The 18,242-nt window shown below is 35.4% G+C and overlaps 1 protein-coding gene across 1 annotated transcript in view; it reads right to left on the reverse strand.

Annotated features, from left to right (window-relative positions):
- The window catches only part of ROR1 (receptor tyrosine kinase like orphan receptor 1), a 184,902-nt gene extending 166,915 nt beyond the window's left edge, over window positions 1-17,987 (reverse strand). The window contains exon 1 of the mRNA XM_058177472.1: window positions 17,646-17,987. Coding sequence (XP_058033455.1) covers window positions 17,646-17,748 — 103 coding nt within the window. The 5' untranslated portion in view covers window positions 17,749-17,987. The remainder of the gene's footprint in view (window positions 1-17,645) is intronic.
- Window positions 17,988-18,242: the final 255 nt, after the last annotated feature.

Consider the following 18,242-nt stretch of genomic DNA (forward strand, 5'->3'; position numbering starts at 1 on the left):
ATAAATCCAGATAATGACCATTGAGGAGTCACAATCAATATGATCCTCAATTGAAGATTTTGAATTTGAATTCAAATGCATATTTATTTAAAAATGTCTGATCACCAGCATTGACCACTGTTAAATTAAAAAAAGGGGGGGGAGAGCTCAGAAACAATGTTGCAGCTGTTCTTTTACAGCTTACAATGTTTTTGTACTAAATACAGGTGGTCCTCAACTTATGACCACAACTGAGCTGAAATTTTCTGTTAAGTGAGACAGTTGTTAAGTGAATTGAATCACTGCAATTTTTAAGTTAGTAACATGGTTGTTAAGCAAATCTGGCTTCCCCATTGACTTTACTTGTCAGAAGATCCCAAAAGGTGATCACATAACCCTAGGTTATGAAGAACTGAAGAAGCTTCTTGGATGAGAAGCGAAATGTCTTCAAGCAAAAACAAAGAAAAGCCAATTGCCTTTTGAAAAAGCACCTTTGCGTTTAGCTATCTTTCAAACATTTATCTTAGTTGTAAGCAGGGAAACATTTAGTCATCTAATTCTGAATATATAACCCAGACATTACCATTTCAATGTATGACCTGCAGGATGGAAAAGATGTAAAACAAACAGAAATCTTTTGACTGAAGTGTTTAGTCTTTCCTAATTTGGTCTCCTAGTTGTGAGGCAATCATCCCTGGTTATAATAATACTTCTCCGATCCTTGAATCAAAGATAGAAAAAAATATGGAGCTGTATTATGCACAGTCCTGGTGTAAGTGTGACTTTGCTGGTTGGGTTTTCTTTTCTTTTCCTCTACTTTTCTGCCTTTAATTTCTTCTTACTTCTTACTTTCCCCCCCACACTTTCCATAGATATGCTAATCTTCAAAGGAACAGCATGATCTGTATCTAAGTATGTAGATCCAAGAAAGTATTTCGGGGAAATTGGGAAAATGTATTTTAGAGTTACTGAGAATGTCTAGATTTCAAAAGGTTAATGACTCAAACAAGCAATAACAATATCCAATTATTTTGGAAATGCAAGAGAAAATGTACTCATTAGTGACTGATGCAAATAACAAAATAATTTTGGATCCTGTTCCATGAGATCGCACCAGTTTTACTTCTGTAGGCATGATGCATATAAGGAGATGTTACTGTAATAACACCAAGTAATTATTCACTCCTCATTGAGGAAACAAAACTTCAAAAGCAAAAAATAAAATAAAATCCTGGCTGAAGACCAACGTTCATCAATTGACAGATATATTACAGAAAAAGATGAAAGCGAAGAAAATTACTGCCATTATTCACCCATCACAGCATAAAATATACTTTATTAGCATGAAGCTGCCATTTATACATATTACAACAACAAAAGTCACACTTACTTAGATAACAAAGCAATCCAAAGCATACACTGTACAAAAATAAGATATGAAAGATGAGAGGAAACACTGGAAGAAATGTTAATTTACTATTTAAAATGTGTTTTTTTTTAAATCACGCACTGCAGTTCGCTATGGTTCGATTAACTCAGCAACTTCTTAGCACTTCACTGAAACTTACTGCCAGAGAAGCATGCAGAGTATGTCAACATCTGCAGCAATGGGTGGCCTCTTATTGGAGAGATATGGTGGAAAATATATGGCCAAATTGTGCTTAGGTTTTAACATACACTTTAAAATAAAATATGTATTGTAAATTAATGTCAGGCTCAGAAAATCAGAAGCCAGGATAGAGTCCAAAAGCGCTACAAGTTTATTTCATGCAACCTATATATACATGAACCTGATCTACAAATGGTCAAAGAAAATTGGCAGCAGATAAGAGTCAATGGATTTCAACAGGGGCTGGACTTAGATCTCTTATGAGGGTGTAGCGACTCCAAATTAATGATGTGCTTGATCCCACTCTCAGCTCAGCCAGATCATCTCCTACAGTTAAGCTAGCAAGCCTTCAGATTTTCAAGATGTTAAATGAAAATCAGCAAACAAAACAAGAAGATAAGAAGGAGGAGATAATAAAGATTATAATGACTAATGAAATAAATCAGGGAAAAAGTGTTTTAAGTTATTTAAAAATGGAATGGGAAGATATGTTTGAAAGAGCGATAGGCATTTGGGCAGATACTCTGGAGGCTTGGCAGCATAGATGATAGAGATGGGAGGAGTACTCAGACTAAATAGTCAAAATGTAGATGCAAATAGAGACAAAGATCCAAGAGAGGAGTATGGGAGGCAGGCCAAAAAACCAACAAGAATTGAAATATTAAAACGGGCCAGAGATGATGGATAGAAAGGAAATGTTTTTTTAATACAATGGGACGGCTGATTAAAAGTTAGAACAGAAATAGAAATAAAGAAATATATCTCTAAATAATAGAATAAAAGCAATAATTAGAGGTTGAAAGATAGATTTAATATGTATGTTTAAATTATATGGTGATTGATGTCAGGATGGAGTATTGGGATTATAGTTTAATACAATATGTGTATTACATTATGGTGGCCTGACTAAATAGAAAAAATGAAATAATTAAATGGAAAGATTAGAGGTTGAAAGATGGTGTTATTATGCATGCTTAAATAATATTGTAATTGGCATTAGAATGTTACATTGAAATACTGAATAACTAAATAATGAAGGACTGTATCTTAATGCAAATATGAATATTAATTTTAGGAGTATATAAGCCTAACCAATGTAACAAATATTATCGATATCTGTATTGTTATTTGTATCAAAATGAATGATACCCAGATGCTACACTGTTCATGTATTGATGTTGATGTATATAAAAATAAAATTAAAAACATAAAAAAAAGTTTTTCAAGATGTTAAATGAAGTTGGCTCACATGTACTACTGACACAAAAAGAAACCACTAGATAATTATTAGTAATATATTTCATAATCTAGATGGTAATGTCTATTTCTCACAATTATTTCAGCATCCAGGAATTATAAACTGAATGCTAAGGAAAAAAAGTAAGCCAAAAGAGAGGCAATGACTAGAAGAATTTATCAGAAAATTTCAATTTTAACATCCTATCTTCTTTCATAGAATCATACATAACCAGAATATTTTTTTGAAATCTGATGAATTAAATTGAAGGAAAACCACATTAATAATTCAATACTGTTCAATACTGAATCCAAGTCATCCAGCTACACTGGGCAACATGGTCTCAGACAAGGACTATCCACATATCATCCAATACGAATTAATCATGTTGAAAGATAATAGGGACATTTTCTTTGAACAAAACTATGAAAGCTAAAAAAGGATGCAAAAATATCTTAATGGATATAGTCAACAAACACATTTTTCTGGACTCAAATGGATCTTTTTACTGAACAAATTGTGAGTAAGCCAGTATAAACAGAAAGGCCACACAGACAACCAAAGAAAGCAGCCATTTCCTATTCACAAGAGTAAATTCCTTGAACTAAAAAAAAACCCCTTAGAAATAGTTTCCCTTTTTGTTTTCCTCTAAAGAATAAAGAAATATATCTCTAAATAATAGAATAAAAGCAATAATTAGAGGTTGAAAGATAGATTTAATATGTATGTTTAAATTATATGGTGATTGATGTCAGGATGGAGTATTGGCATTATAGTTTAATACAATATGTGTATTACATTATGGTGGCCTGACTAAATAGAAAAAAATGAAATAATTAAACAGAAAGATTAGAGGTTGAAAGATGGTGTTATTAGGCATGCTTAAATAATATTATAATTGGCATTAGAATGTTACATTGAAATACTGAATAACTAAATAATGAAGGACTGTATCTTAATGCAAATATGAATATTAATTTTAGGAGTATATAAGCCTAACCAATGTAACAAATATTATCGATATCTGTATTGTTATTTGTATCAAAATGAATGATACCCAGATGCTACACTGTTCATGTATTGATGTTGATGTATATAAAAATAAAAATAAAAACGTAAAAAAAAGTTTTTCAAGATGTTAAATGAAGTTGGCTCACATGTAATACTGACACAAAAAGAAACCACTAGATAATTATTAGTAATATATTTCATAATCTAGATGGTAATGTCTATTTCTCACAATTATTTCAGCATCCAGGAATTATAAACTGAATGCTAAGGAAAAAAAGTAAGCCAAAAGAGAGGCAATGACTAGAAGAATTTATCAGAAAATTTCAATTTTAACATCCTATCTTCTTTCATAGAATCATACATAACCAGAATATTTTTTTGAAATCTGATGAATTAAATTGAAGGAAAACCACATTAATAATTCAATACTGTTCAATACTGAATCCAAGTCATCCAGCTACACTGGGCAACATGGTCTCAGACAAGGACTATCCACATATCATCCAATACGAATTAATCATGTTGAAAGATAATAGGGACATTTTCTTTGAACAAAACTATGAAAGCTAAAAAGGATGCAAAAATATCTTAATGGCTATAGTCAACAAACACATTTTTCTGGACTCAAATGGATCTTTTTACTGAACAAATTGTGAGTAAGCCAGTATAAACAGAAAGGCCACACAGACAACCAAAGAAAGCAGCCATTTCCTATTCACAAGAGTAAATTCCTTGAACTAAAAAAAAACCCCTTAGAAATAGTTTCCCTTTTTGTTTTCCTCTAAAGAATAAAGAAGCAAGTACAGAGCACCATTTCTTTTCTGATGAATGTGATAAAGCTTATGCACAATTAAAAGTAACTTTGTTCAACCCTGAGCTAGTTATATTCTCTAATATTGAAAAATGGATTTGTGATATTTAACTAAATATGGTATGCTACTGTATTATTTGAATACATACTATGGGAAACATCTTCCCTAAAGAGTGCTTTAAAAACTTTGGAACTGCACTTTGAAAAATTTGAACCCAAACTTTTATTGTCCAGAATAAATTTGACTTTGTTGCATAATGTTGTATAAGGATTATGGATGTTGTATTTTATTCTTGTTCTTTGATGAAAGAAGCCAAAGTTAAAGTGGCTGTTAATTAAACATGGGCAGCATTTAAATAGCACCTTGTTATCACTATCATCTAGACACAGTAGATATGCTTTTAGTTTATTCAGTAAACATTGTTTACTAAACAATAAATACATTTTTTAAAATCCTATTTGTTTCTTTTGATTTTACTTTTTTTTCAGCCAGTTTGGAAGATCTTTGCTCTCGAAGTCAAAGAAATACATTTAAAAATAAAGGAATAAAAGAATGGGTATTTCTTTTTCATTACCTCTCCATCAAAAGGAGTAAAATTTATGTAAAGATAAAATAAAAATAATCTTTCATCAATGTAACATTTATCTGCATACTTTTAATGATATGAATGGTTCTTACAACTCTTTGACAAATAACATATGTAAGTAGATCCTTTTAACTAATTACATTTAATAGAAACATACTTAATCCCTTTACTTAGAAAGAGAGGACTATTGCCCTTAGGAATTTTTATCATCCTATAGGATTATCTGAAGTAATTCCAAAAGCAGCAGCACCAACAGCAAATAACATCTTCCTAGACTTGGCAATAACTAAAAATGGGATCCCACACCATTGCAATTTTTCTACTCTGGAACAATGCAGTGCTTATTTTAAAGTATCTTATTTGATTTGGTTCCAAAAACACTGAAACTATCTTCTAACATTACGTGAATACGTGTCACAAAATTTATGCTATAACTGAATGTGAATAATAGCTACCTAAAAACAGCTGAACAAATGCAGTTGATCAAAAGTAAGTGCAACATTAAAAAAAGAACAGTTTAAATATTCAGTTTTAGATGTTTTCCCTCCCTCTTCAAAAAAAACACAGCATATATGTAGGTTTTGGCATATTTGGGTCTTTTCCCCTGTAAGGTTGAAAGTATCTAGGCGACGTTTCGATGAGGTCATGAGGTCTCACTCGTTATCTTCAGGCTGGAGTTTTTGGCTTCGTGCTTATGCGAGCAAAGCGTGGTTATAATTGCCATGTCTCTATAAAGAAACGTTTCTTTATAGAGAAACGGCAGTTATAACCATGCTTTGCTCGCATAAGCACAAAGCCAAAAACTCCAGCCTGAAGATGACGAGTGAGACTTCGTCGAAACGTCGCCTAGATACTTTCAACCTTACACGGGAAAAGACCCGAATATGCCAAAACCTACATACCTATACCTGTGAAAACCTACAAAAACGTATGTATGTATGTATGTATGTATGTATGTATGTATGTATGCATGTTGCACCACTTGTGATGCAGGTTGCAGCCTTAGTGCCTTAAGAAAAGGGCAACTCACATTATTTCTGTTATATTTTCTAATTTTGTGTTTGACTGCAGCAAGCCAACATGATTAAATGTACTATCAATCTAATAAATGATAATTAGAATAAGAAATAATTCAAAAGCATCCAGAATACTACTTATATGACCTATTACCATCTCAAAAAAAATGATAGCTACCTAGCAACTCAAAATGATATCCCAGAAAACCACAACTGAACCACAACTGAACATAAAATATGAGCCATCTCCCAATGAAGACTGTTTTAATTGTATTTATAAATCATCCATTGCTATTATAAGAATCAGTGATGTAAATATAAGTTTTCTAAATCATAAAACAGCATTATTTAAAAATAAGCTTTTTCAAGGGAGTGCTTATTTTATCATTAAAGCAGATAATGAATCAAATATATTTCTGTCTCATCTACTTTTATCCCCCACTTTCTCCCACCACAAAAATGAACAGGTATAGCTTTTCTATATGTGAGTGTGTCCATGCATGCACCTTCAAAAGTCAGTGTTAGATCCTGGCAACTGCAGTTTTCTTAGCAAGATTTTTCAGAAGTGGTTTGCCATTGACTGCTTCTTAGGGTTGAGCGAATAACTGGCCCAAAGTTATCCAGCTGGATTTGTGTCTCACATGGGATAAGAATTCGCAGTATCTCAGTTTCTAACCTGGTGCTTTAACCAGTATATCAAACTGTCTATCACACAATCATTACATATTTGGTACATAATGTCTTGCAAATATGGATCCTAAAATTAATTCAGCCAATCTTAATGGATTACAGATTAAATGTATTACCATTTTTTTACACTTAGAATCCACCAAAATTCATTAATATTGTCTCTGTGTCTTTCCCTCTTTCAGAAAGATACAGTATTTTAAAGCAATTCTATATAGGAACACTGACAAACTAATTTATCAGCACGCACACAGAAAATCTCCAAGTAGCTACCATAAAGGAGAAGAAAAGATAGGAATGCAACCCCATGGGGATTGCCCAGTGAGACTTTAATTCATATAAATTCGTATTTATCCATATGTTTGCAACATCTGACATTCTAATGATCAGCCATTCTATAATATGCTAGTGTTTGCATAAAAATGCAACATGCAGACTGGCTTCTATTAAACCATTATTATCCAATGTATAAGATTTCACAACAAAAGCTTTGAGAATGAAAGTAACAGGAAACAAAAACAATCTGTTTGACACCATAAGAATTGCTTCCTGATGCAAACCCTAAGGCCATAAAACAGAGCTGCCTTTCCCAACTTATTTCACTAGACAAATAAATAAATAAATTCAAAAATGTATGCATGAAAACCTATCTAGAGAACATACTGTAACTGTTCCTTTTGTGGTAACTTCTATACGTTTAATATTTTTCCACAGGGTGGATTTGATTTAAATCGAGTCTATTTAAATCATGATTTGAATCACTAGTAAAAAGGGTTGCTTTAAATCAACTCAATTTAAATCATAATTTTTAAAGAGCAACTGTCATCTCTGTCCCCCAGCGGCTCCTCCTCTGACCTGCTGTTGACTCACCAACAGTCCCAATATTGCAGAATATACAGCCTCATGCTACATAACTAAGCTCCATTTCATGCTGAATAATCTAAATTATTAGAAAATAGAAAACTATCTTTAGATAGATTTTTACTCCAAAAGCATTTAATTAAAATAAATTTAATAAAAATAAAAAATCCAATTTAAATAAAAAAAAATCTTTTAATTTTTTTTTTAATATCTCATTGATTTTTATCCACCCTGTTTTTCTCAAAATAACACATTAATATGTAGTTCAGATAAAGACTCACTGCCCTATGATTGTCAGAACTTTAATTTATATCCGAAGCTGTGTAATTATTAAAAATATCTAAACTATACTTAGGGATTTGAAAAAAAAAAGAGTTCACAATTCAGTTTCATGTCTATCATATACAAATGTTTTCTAATTCGGTTATTCAGGAGAACATGAGAATATTTTCTTTTATTTTTTGGACTGTATCAATCAACCTTTGAAAAGTTAAACTGACAACCCCAGAAATGTTGGATTTGCATAGTCCGGAAGATAAATCAAGTATTGCCTGAAATATTCTATTAATATTCTGGTTTGCATACTCCGGTTGATCTCATAGTAGATTGAAGCACCAACGAAGTTACTAGATTAGCAACCAATTTTAATCTTTATAAAACTGACTGATATGTAAAGGATGAAACAAGGTAAGTATCCTCTATGATCTTTGCCCCTTTCCATGGAGAGGTGAACATTTGCATATTTTTGTACTTCTTGGATTAAGAAGGTTCTCTTCACAGAGATTCACCCTCAGAAATGTGGAACTAGAGCATTCATTCTCATAACCACTTGGATATAAATAAGGTAGGCTATCATGCAATTTAAAATGACTTGAAAACAGGTAAGATAGTACTACCAACCAGCCTGTATAAAACTGGATGAGTTGCGATTCACTTTGGGATCTTATAGAAGGCAATGTGGTTTCAAGACAGCAAAATTACACCAATGCAAGTTGAACTTGAGCTTTCAGAGATGCTTCGGATTGAGTTGAAAAATTTCTTCTGATTAAAACCTATGTCTGGCCTTTGCATGCTACACAAAGTCAGGACACTACTAAGATAGATATAAAAAAAATAATCTAAAAGTGAAAGTAACATTCAGTACAATACCTACCTATTTTTATATTTACGTTCTCCTCTTGACACAAACATAATTTTATCCCACTATTTGGACAATCTACATTAAATTCATTCAAAGGCTTAAAGAGGCATAAAGAAGAAAAGCATAACTATACAGATAACTTATTAAGAAGGATTCAGGGCAAAATATCTGGAGAACAAAAAAGGTCTTTAGCATTAGTAATTTTTAAATTTTGTTTGGAATTTTCCTCCATATGGAATTCCACACATACATTTGTTCTAATAAATATTGCGAAGTGGAAAGCAACCAGATTTGAGCCAAAAAAATGACTGGGAAAAAAAGATTAAAACACTTCTTCCTTTCCTGTCATTTTTTTTGCCCGCTAAATGCCCCACCGCTGTTTTTTATATTTTTTAAAAAGGAGGAGATGAGGGACTGTTGCCATATGTTAGTGTAAAAAAGCACATTCTTAATCCTTCAATTACAGTTTGGTTACTCACTACAATTCACTCCACAGATTACCAAATCTATCTCCACAAAAGCAGAATTTATTACTTGTTATTCCCCAACAATTAGTGAATGCTGTATTTCTACAGATCATTGACTGCAGCATGCTGATCCATTACTAAAAGCATAATGTGGAGTTACATTACAATATAAGTCATCAGAGATATACTTTAAAGATAAATTACAAGCCATTCTTGCAATAGAAGGTCCAGTTTATCTGACAAATTCTTAAGAAGCTTAACGATTTGACTCTTTACTAAGAAAAAAGCCTTAGTACTATAAACATATTCTATTTCAATTGTTTGCAAGACTGAATATTTTAAAAAATGAGCTTAGGTTATGCAACATTATTTTCACAAGCAAACTGTCCTATTCTAAAATAATGTTTAAAATACTAATTTTAAATAAAAGTTTCTCAGGGTTTTTTAAAGAAACATTTTCTAGGAAAGTAGCTTGGATAATCCCTTTAGAAACAACACAGTTTCTTCTTGTGGGTTCACAAAGATGAACGCATATATTATACCTTAAAATCTTTTAAACAAGATACCACTAGGATGAGTGACAAGAGATGGGCTTTTATTTAAACAATTTTACACACAACTATTTATTTTATTCTGCATGAAGCAGCTTTATAGATATTCCTGGTATGTAAGATAACATCTGTGTAACAAGCACCTGCTTTTAGTTAAGGGTTTTGAAGCATTTTCAACTGTGAGATTTTCAGTCTCAAATGGTTATTGCATTTCTCTGCTTGTCTCTGCTAGAACAGTATCCAATATCACACCTCAGGGAAAGCATTTTTTTGTTCAGGCTTATATACTCACAAGTAACCTTCAAACGTCTAGCTCTTTCTTGGGAAAATTTAACTTATGCCAGCCACACTTTTTTCCTGAGTGCATAAATCAGTCCAAACTTCCTAAACAACATTCATTAGCATGGCATGCGAAAATAAGATTTACTAAGTATTTTGGGGCAGAAAGGTAGGTAAAAATGGAATGAATAAATAAACATTAAATAATTCACTTCTAATAATAAAGATCAAGATTTGTGACAAAACATTTTGGTGCCTGGCACCCTGCCCTTGGCAGATAAGAACTTTATGAAAATTGTTTTGGATAATAGGGTTTTTTTTACCCATTTTTTCCACTCTGTTGTGTTTACCATGTGCCAGAAAAGTATCATTTAAGCTGATTCCCTCTTGTTATAATAGTTTATCTGACAAGTATATATAGATTTTGAAGACATTTATCTACAAATTCTCAATTTTATAATGGGTATTTTGCTGGACAGCAAAACAAATTTAAAACAAGTTTTAAAAACAAACGTATTCTAAAATCTTATGAAATACAATATGAAGAGCAGCTGGAAACTGAAGGTAATATTTGTAGTATGGATGTTAACGTCTTAATTGTGATAATGGTCAGGACAAGCTATAGTAAAACGAATAAGTTCGAATCTTGGCTAGGACCACAGTTAGCTTAACTTAAGTTACTGAAATGAGCAATATTTTTCTCAGCAAAAAAGTACTAAATTCAGCTTGAAGGATCTTTGGATACCCTCTTATTAGGATTTTATAGTCCACTGGCTAGAAGTGTCAAATAGGACTTGAGAACTGAAGGAAAGAACTAAATGACTCTGAACAGTTATGGTGGATCATATTAAAAGCTTATCTAGTCTACCGTTGTGGTCTTATATTCTTAAATTTGAATCTGCCTTTCTCATGTTCAAGTGGGCTTATATTTTCATCATTAATGGACACTTAAAGATGCAATCTATATAGCTGTAACTATTGAAATACTAATTGCATTGGCTTTATATTTCAGCATGGGTCAAAGGGGACGACTTACGGGCACATTTCTCAGTAACAGAAATTATGCAAATATACCTGCTGGGCTTTGAAACAGATACTTAGTAGGGAACAGACAAGATTTTACAAAAAAGGGGGGGCATATTTTATAAATGAAAATAGAAATATTTTCTAGTTCTATTAATTTTACTCAAATGTATTGTTGGGATAAATACATGTGCAGCATCCAACAAAATTTTTTAAATAAAAATAATAAAAATTAATTAATTAAAATAAATTAAAAAGAAAACAAAAAAACAAGTAAGCTCAAAGGGCAGACCATCTTTCTGCCATCTGTTTTCTATGTTTCTAGTTGCCCAGAGTTTTTGTTACGAGTCAGGTGACATACAAATTTAATAAATTATTATTAACTTCAGGAGTTTTTTCATATGATGGTAAGTATACAGCAACATGTAAACTTGTGGTCACTATATGTCGGCTTGAATGTGGAAAGCACTGTATGGTAAAATATTTTGCATGCTATATGTTAAAGGCAATATAATCCAAAATAGTGACATTTAATATGACTATAGTTTTTAAAAGATGCTACTGCATCACTGGAGCCAGAAAGTGATGAAATGCAGAGCCACACCACCACCATCCCACCCCATCTTTTACTGTGAACTACCTTTATCAGGTGTCACTCTGCAACAGTCACAAAAAAAAGTTAGCTACTGAGAAACCACCAGAACAATAGGGAAATGTTTGTTTCTCTATGGTCCCCATAATTTTTCCAAATAACACCATGATAAGGGTCACTTGGCTGTCAAATATTATCCCGCTTTTGCCTGGAACTTCTGAGTTTAGATTGTTGAATTGAGGCAGGCAGGAAGGGCCAATGGCAGCAAATGTCCCATCTAGTAAACCAGAAAAACGATGGAACTGATTTTATTATCCCGCTAGGCTTTTGAGACATCATCACTGGAAAGATCAGGAAAATACCAATCCTATCTGAAAGAGTGCTTTGAAAGGAGGTTAAAAATGGGTTTTGTCCCAACTGTATAAAGAGCAATAAGGATGTTAATATTCGTACAATACTGTTCTACTTCTCATTTGTTTGTTGTATACCTTACGTTTGTTACAGCAAAAGACTGGATGGTTAGACATCCAGGAACTGAAAAATAGTTTAAAAAGTTATCTTAGTAGATGCTCCCATCTCATCCTTTACTACTATCAGTCTACTTTGTCTTGTAGTCCCAACCCATACAACTGCCCAGAGAGCCCAACATTTCTGTTTTTAAGTGAGACATTTATTAAGTGAGTTTTGCGTCATGTTACAACCTTTCTTGCCACAGTTGTTAAATGAATCACTGAAGCTGTGGAGTTTGCTTGTCAGAAGGTTGCAAAAAGTGATCATATGACCCTTGGACACAGCAACCAACATAAATGTAAACCAGATGACAAGCTTCTGAGTTTTGATCACAAGACCATTAGGATGCTGCAAAGATTATAACTGTGAAAAGTGGTAATAAATCACTAAGTGCCGTTGTAACTTTATTCAGTACTGTTATAACTTTGAACGGTCACTAAGTGAGCTGTTGTAAATCAAAGATTACCTGTACTCTGTCTGTTTTGCATGTTCTGAGCGATCAGACAAAAGTAGCTAAGAGACTGAAAAGTGAGACTGGGGTGAACCTCAATAGATGGACTACAATGGTGATCTTTAATGTTGTCTTTCAGCATTAAACTTAGAAGAACTCAAGAACTCACAGTAACAGGGTATCTTATGCAGTGGTTTGCTTGCTTGTGGCTTTGCAGCATGAATACAGATGCTGTGGTTCATCAACCACAATTTATAACTCTGTGCATTGTGAGAACCCAGGTAACTGTGGCTTAATCGAATAAGCCAATAAAACATGGTTTAAAATGAACTGTGACTGCAGTCACTAACTTACATTGAATAATAATAATCCCTAAAAATAATGGATACATGGAGAATTTACATATAACTTTAATGATATGCAAATAACTTTGGGAATGGAAATTTCAATCTGTCAAGACCTGTGGCATGCGATTTTAACTGCTACAGAAACTTGAGAATATAATTTTTGAAAAAAGCAAATTTAATTTTTTTGCTATATAGAAATTATTTTGATAATACAGGTTTCCACATATATTTACTCAAAACACTAGATTCTACTAATGCTAAAGTAATTTTCTGCTGAACAAGCATTCCTGATTTTTTTTTAAACAGGTAAACTACATGTGGCTCACTTTAAATATTTAAAAAATATGCAAAAATATTTAGAAACTGGAGAACTTTCTCATATTTTTCTTGAGACAGTTATAGCATTTTGCATAAAAGCAATGATCTGAACTGCAAAAATTCAGTGGAACAGTATTTCTGTATTAAATGTTTAAACCACCAACTGTAAGTTAAAGGTTCCACAGAAGGTAAGAAAAAGTTAAAAATCATTTATTAACATTTATATTTTGCTACACTACAGATTGTTTCACACTAAAGTAACATTTTATTCATTTTTTCACATCAGAAATCATAACATTATGAACATATTAAAGTCATTATTGCAATAGCCCCTCCATAGTAGATATCTTTTCCCAAGGATATAGGATTTGCTCAATTCAAAGTACTGCAGAACAACGAAAACATATGATTTCTCTATAGTATAGGAAACCCAAATAATATTTACACTCAGCCAGAATCTTAAAGGCTTTTTTTCAAAGGCTGTGGAAATCTTTCTCTTGAATATTTTATTTTACAAATAACTGGCAACATTACAACTGGGATGCGCCTGAAGTTTATTTTACATTAATACAGCTATGTAACCTTGGACAATGTACCCTTTTCAACCTTACCTACTTCACACTGTTTTACGGAATATAAAAGAGACTATCCTTACTTGTGTATCTCATGTATCTCAATACCAGAATAGTTCCAAAGTAGGAAAATTCAAGGCTAAGAACAGGATAATGCAGTCTTCAATATTCCAGCAAAGCTTTATTATTAGCATGGCAGTAGTCCAATTCTCTCTCATATACAAACAAAAAATCACGCTCCAAATGCAGAATTATTTTCAGGTGCAATCATATTTATCATATTTGCTTTATTTCCCTGATAGTAATCCTGTGGATTAACAACTGATACTGCTGGAATTTATCCCAGAATTTATCCCAGAATAAAATGGAATTTATCCCAGAATAAAATTCAGTCCTAATCTAATAATTACAAATACTAGTTCCTTAGCACCACTTTACCCAATTAATATTTTGTATCTTTAAACAACAGAGTATTAATTCTGTAGGAAAAAATGCATATTATTTCAGACTATCACACATTAACTGCCGGTACCTTAGATTTAAATCAACTCACACATTTAGCAGCTGAAGAATAAATATGTATTAATCTAGCAATGTACATACACATTAGCTAGATACTCTCCAATACACAAAGTTGTACCAGTAATTGTAGCTGAAGCAGTGTGGTTGAAGTATATTATCCAATATTAATATTTAAGCTATGACATCATGAACATGGTCTGCTACCGGCAAGACAAGGTTAAACTTGACCAAATGCATGAAGACTCACTTTTAATTTGTTCAGGATGTGATTTAACTCCTTTGCTCACTCAAAAAGCAAGCATGCAGTAAGTATAAAGATGCTTGTAAATCTAGCTTCATTACTATATGCCAAACTGCTTGTTCTTTATGTAGAACTGATATCTAAGGTTGTCTATTATAAGATGCTCAATGGGATGGATGTCTTTGAAGAGAACTCCAAACTTCAGCTTGTGACTTCTAGGGTCCACAGTTCAAATTATCTTTACCACTTTAATTTGGGTGACAATGGTTACTTGAAAAATCTTCACCCAAAGCAACTTGCCAACACTTACAATCTCAGAAAATGAACTAAACAAACTATGAGGGAAACAAATCAGGGAGTCCTTATCTTTTAAATTTCAGCATGTTCATTGAACAAGTAAGTCTATATAGAAGTTTTTTTTGGGGGGCGGTTACCCATCTCCTAGTATTTCAGTACATGTTTGCATTAATTTTAATATTTGGGATTAGTGTTTTCATTTTGAGGTGTTGATTTTATTCCTTCTGTTTTATCTTAAACTCTATGTGTGGGTTTTCTTTTGAAAACAATTTGGAAGCCTCAACTAGCTCTAAAATATTTCCAGAATATTAAGGAATGTAGATTATTTTAAAAGGATTGCACTGCTGCTTATTCACTGGTAACAATTTAAAAAGCTTATCTTCTAAATCCCAAATGATTTAAGTTCCAAACAGTTCCCCAAGTCAGTCCAAAACTTTTACTTAAAAAAAATTAAGACTCATTCTCTATTGGGCATGAACTAAGCAAAAAGAAATGCCTTCAGTTCTTTTTGGCACCAAGTTGTCTACTGACTAAAAGGGGCATATAATTTTTTTCTACTAATACAAATGTGTAAATTTGTGTGGGTTTCCCCCCGCCCCCAATTTACGAAGTTGAGTGGAAGTAGTTTACATGTAGTTCCAAATGACCTCTCACCCAGACCCAATACAGTTCAGCCTCCTCAATGTTACTCTTAGGTTACCTTGAATTGAGGCATAGGCCTCAATGAAGTCCTGTGAACATTTTCTGGCAATAAATCTTCCTGAATGTAATGAGTTTGATTTGGCTCTTCCGTGTACAGTAATCTCCAACAAAATCTGATGTCAAAAATTCCTGTCTAGTATCATTCTGAAGTATACACTTTCCCTTTCCTTTATTGTGGTGCCAACACACTTGCGCTTCCAGGTTTCTTTGTGTCACCTCTCAAGACTTGCACCACCCAAAAGCAATTTACTCCACCACAATCTACCAGGGGAACCAGTTTAAGTTTCCTCTGACTTTGTCAACTTCAGAACAGCATTTCCCCAACTCCATCACTTCACACCAAGTTTTCCCACCCCTTTAATTGAACTGAATCCAATAGGCCATCTCATCTGCCTTTTTCATTCTGCTTCAGCCCAAGCTGAAGGGAGAGGGAGGAAGCAAAAGACAGAAACTCTCAGGGATAAGTAATAAGGCGTAGGCTAGACTGATTAGTTAAACGTTGCCAGTGTCTCATTTGGATTTTTAAAGATGCAAAGCCAGGTGATATTTAGGAATCCACAACCCCACCTCTATACCCAAAGGGTTACCCTACAAGCTTTTCCCCCAGATCTCTGCAGACTCTCCTGCACTTTGGGACGACAGCTAGCAAGTAAACAAGTTTGAAATCCTGGTTTGCTCCGATTGAAGCGTCCACTACTTCCAATGTCGTTCAATGCAAGTCCTCGATAAAAGAGGCCGACGATGAAGAAAAAGGGAGGGCGAGGCCCGTTCGGATGCCTCCTGCAGCATAAAAATAACGGGCAAGCGGGAAAAGCTGAGGGATCCAAAAGAGGAGCCCAGGCGACAAAACAGATCAGTCTTGACGCCCTTCCCAACCCTTGAATTTTCCCGCCGGCGCTTAAGTAAAGTGTTCACCCATCACCCGAGGGGCTGTAACGCCGCTGCCGGGCAGGCTTGCTCAGGGCACGTGCAGAGTATTTTTGCCTTGCAGCGGAGCACGATTGACTCTAGGCGGCTCGAGGGTTGGGGAAAGGAGCCTTTCCAGGCAAAAAAGGCGCGGAGGGCAGGCCGGTTTGGGGATATGGAAACCTCGGTCGTTGCAAGCCCAGCATCCCGGGCCACGGCTATCGGATTCGGCCAACAAGTACCGGAAGGCGGGGGGGGAGGAGAATCATGGAATCGGCACAGATATGGAGCCTTCTGCGGCATCCCCGAGGCGTTTTCGTGCGGACTTGGTAGCAAAAAGAAGCGCCTTCGTTCCGAAGAAGAGAGCATGGCACAAACTACGATCAAATAAATGCAGGCCCTAAATGCTATGCCAGTTAATCCCTTGTTTGGGACGCGTCATTTGCAATCCCGCCCCCCCATCCCCCGGCTGCAAAGAAAACTATTTGCACGGTGTTCAGAGATATTCTCACGTGCGCTTGACACGCCCGACCTCTCCTAGCATCCCTGGGAAGACTGAAGCCAGCCTCCAAGTAGGCTTGAGCTCCAGAACTGACCAGTCTTAGCAAACACGCAACTTTCGCTCCCCCACCCCCACCCTCACCCCACACCTCTGCTTGCAACACGTTTATCTGGCACTCGAAGGCCGAAGGGGCAGTACCCCTTAGCCACCAACACACGCGAAAAGTCTCTTTTTTAAACCATCCACCCCCAGAAAGGAATCCCGCCGATTGCACCCTCGAACGAGCCGTCCGAACTCCAAGCTGGTAGAAGGGCAAAGAAACCCGGGGCCGCTTTGAGTCCGGCAGAAGCGGCGCCTTCTCCGCCGGGGCATCTTTCAACCGCGGGAACAGGAGGCGGACGGGAGCCTGGGCTGAGTTTGGCTTACCTGGCGCGGCGGGTTCGGCCAGGCTCCGGCTGTGTAGCCACAGGAGCAGCTGGAGCAGGAAAGGGCTCCTTTTCCAGCTGCCCGGAGGGAGCCGCCGCTGCATTCCTGAGCCGGCTCCTCGTCCCTCCTCGCTACTCCAACATCCAGGAATCCCGAGCCCGGTGGCTGGAACGGGCTTTCGCTCGCCCGTCCGTCCGTCCTCTCCCTCCTTCTTCTCGCCGGGCTGTGAAACTGGCCTCTGGGCGGACGGTAGGCTGCCTTCGCTGGCCTCCCTCGCTCCTCAGCCTCCTGGCTTGTCACTTTCTCGAAGCTCCGCTCCAGACCGCCCCATCCCGAGCCAAGGCAGCCCCGCCGCCTGGAAGGGGCAGGCCAGTCCGCCCTGATCGACCCTCCCGCGCCCCCTGCTGGACCAGCCGGGACGCGCTTCTCTACCTGGAAGAGCAGCGGCGCCTCTCAAAGCGAACTCTCCGCTTAATTAGACGCGCCTTGAGTTTTATTTCGCGCGCGTTGGAAACTGTCCACCGGGCCGCAAAAAAAAAAAAAAAAAAAAAAAGGGTGATGCTTCCTCCTCCTCCTCTTCCTAATCTCCGTGGTTTG

This window comes from Ahaetulla prasina, chromosome 3 (assembly GCF_028640845.1).
Source record: "Ahaetulla prasina isolate Xishuangbanna chromosome 3, ASM2864084v1, whole genome shotgun sequence".
Taxonomy (NCBI): Eukaryota; Metazoa; Chordata; class Lepidosauria; order Squamata; family Colubridae; genus Ahaetulla; species Ahaetulla prasina.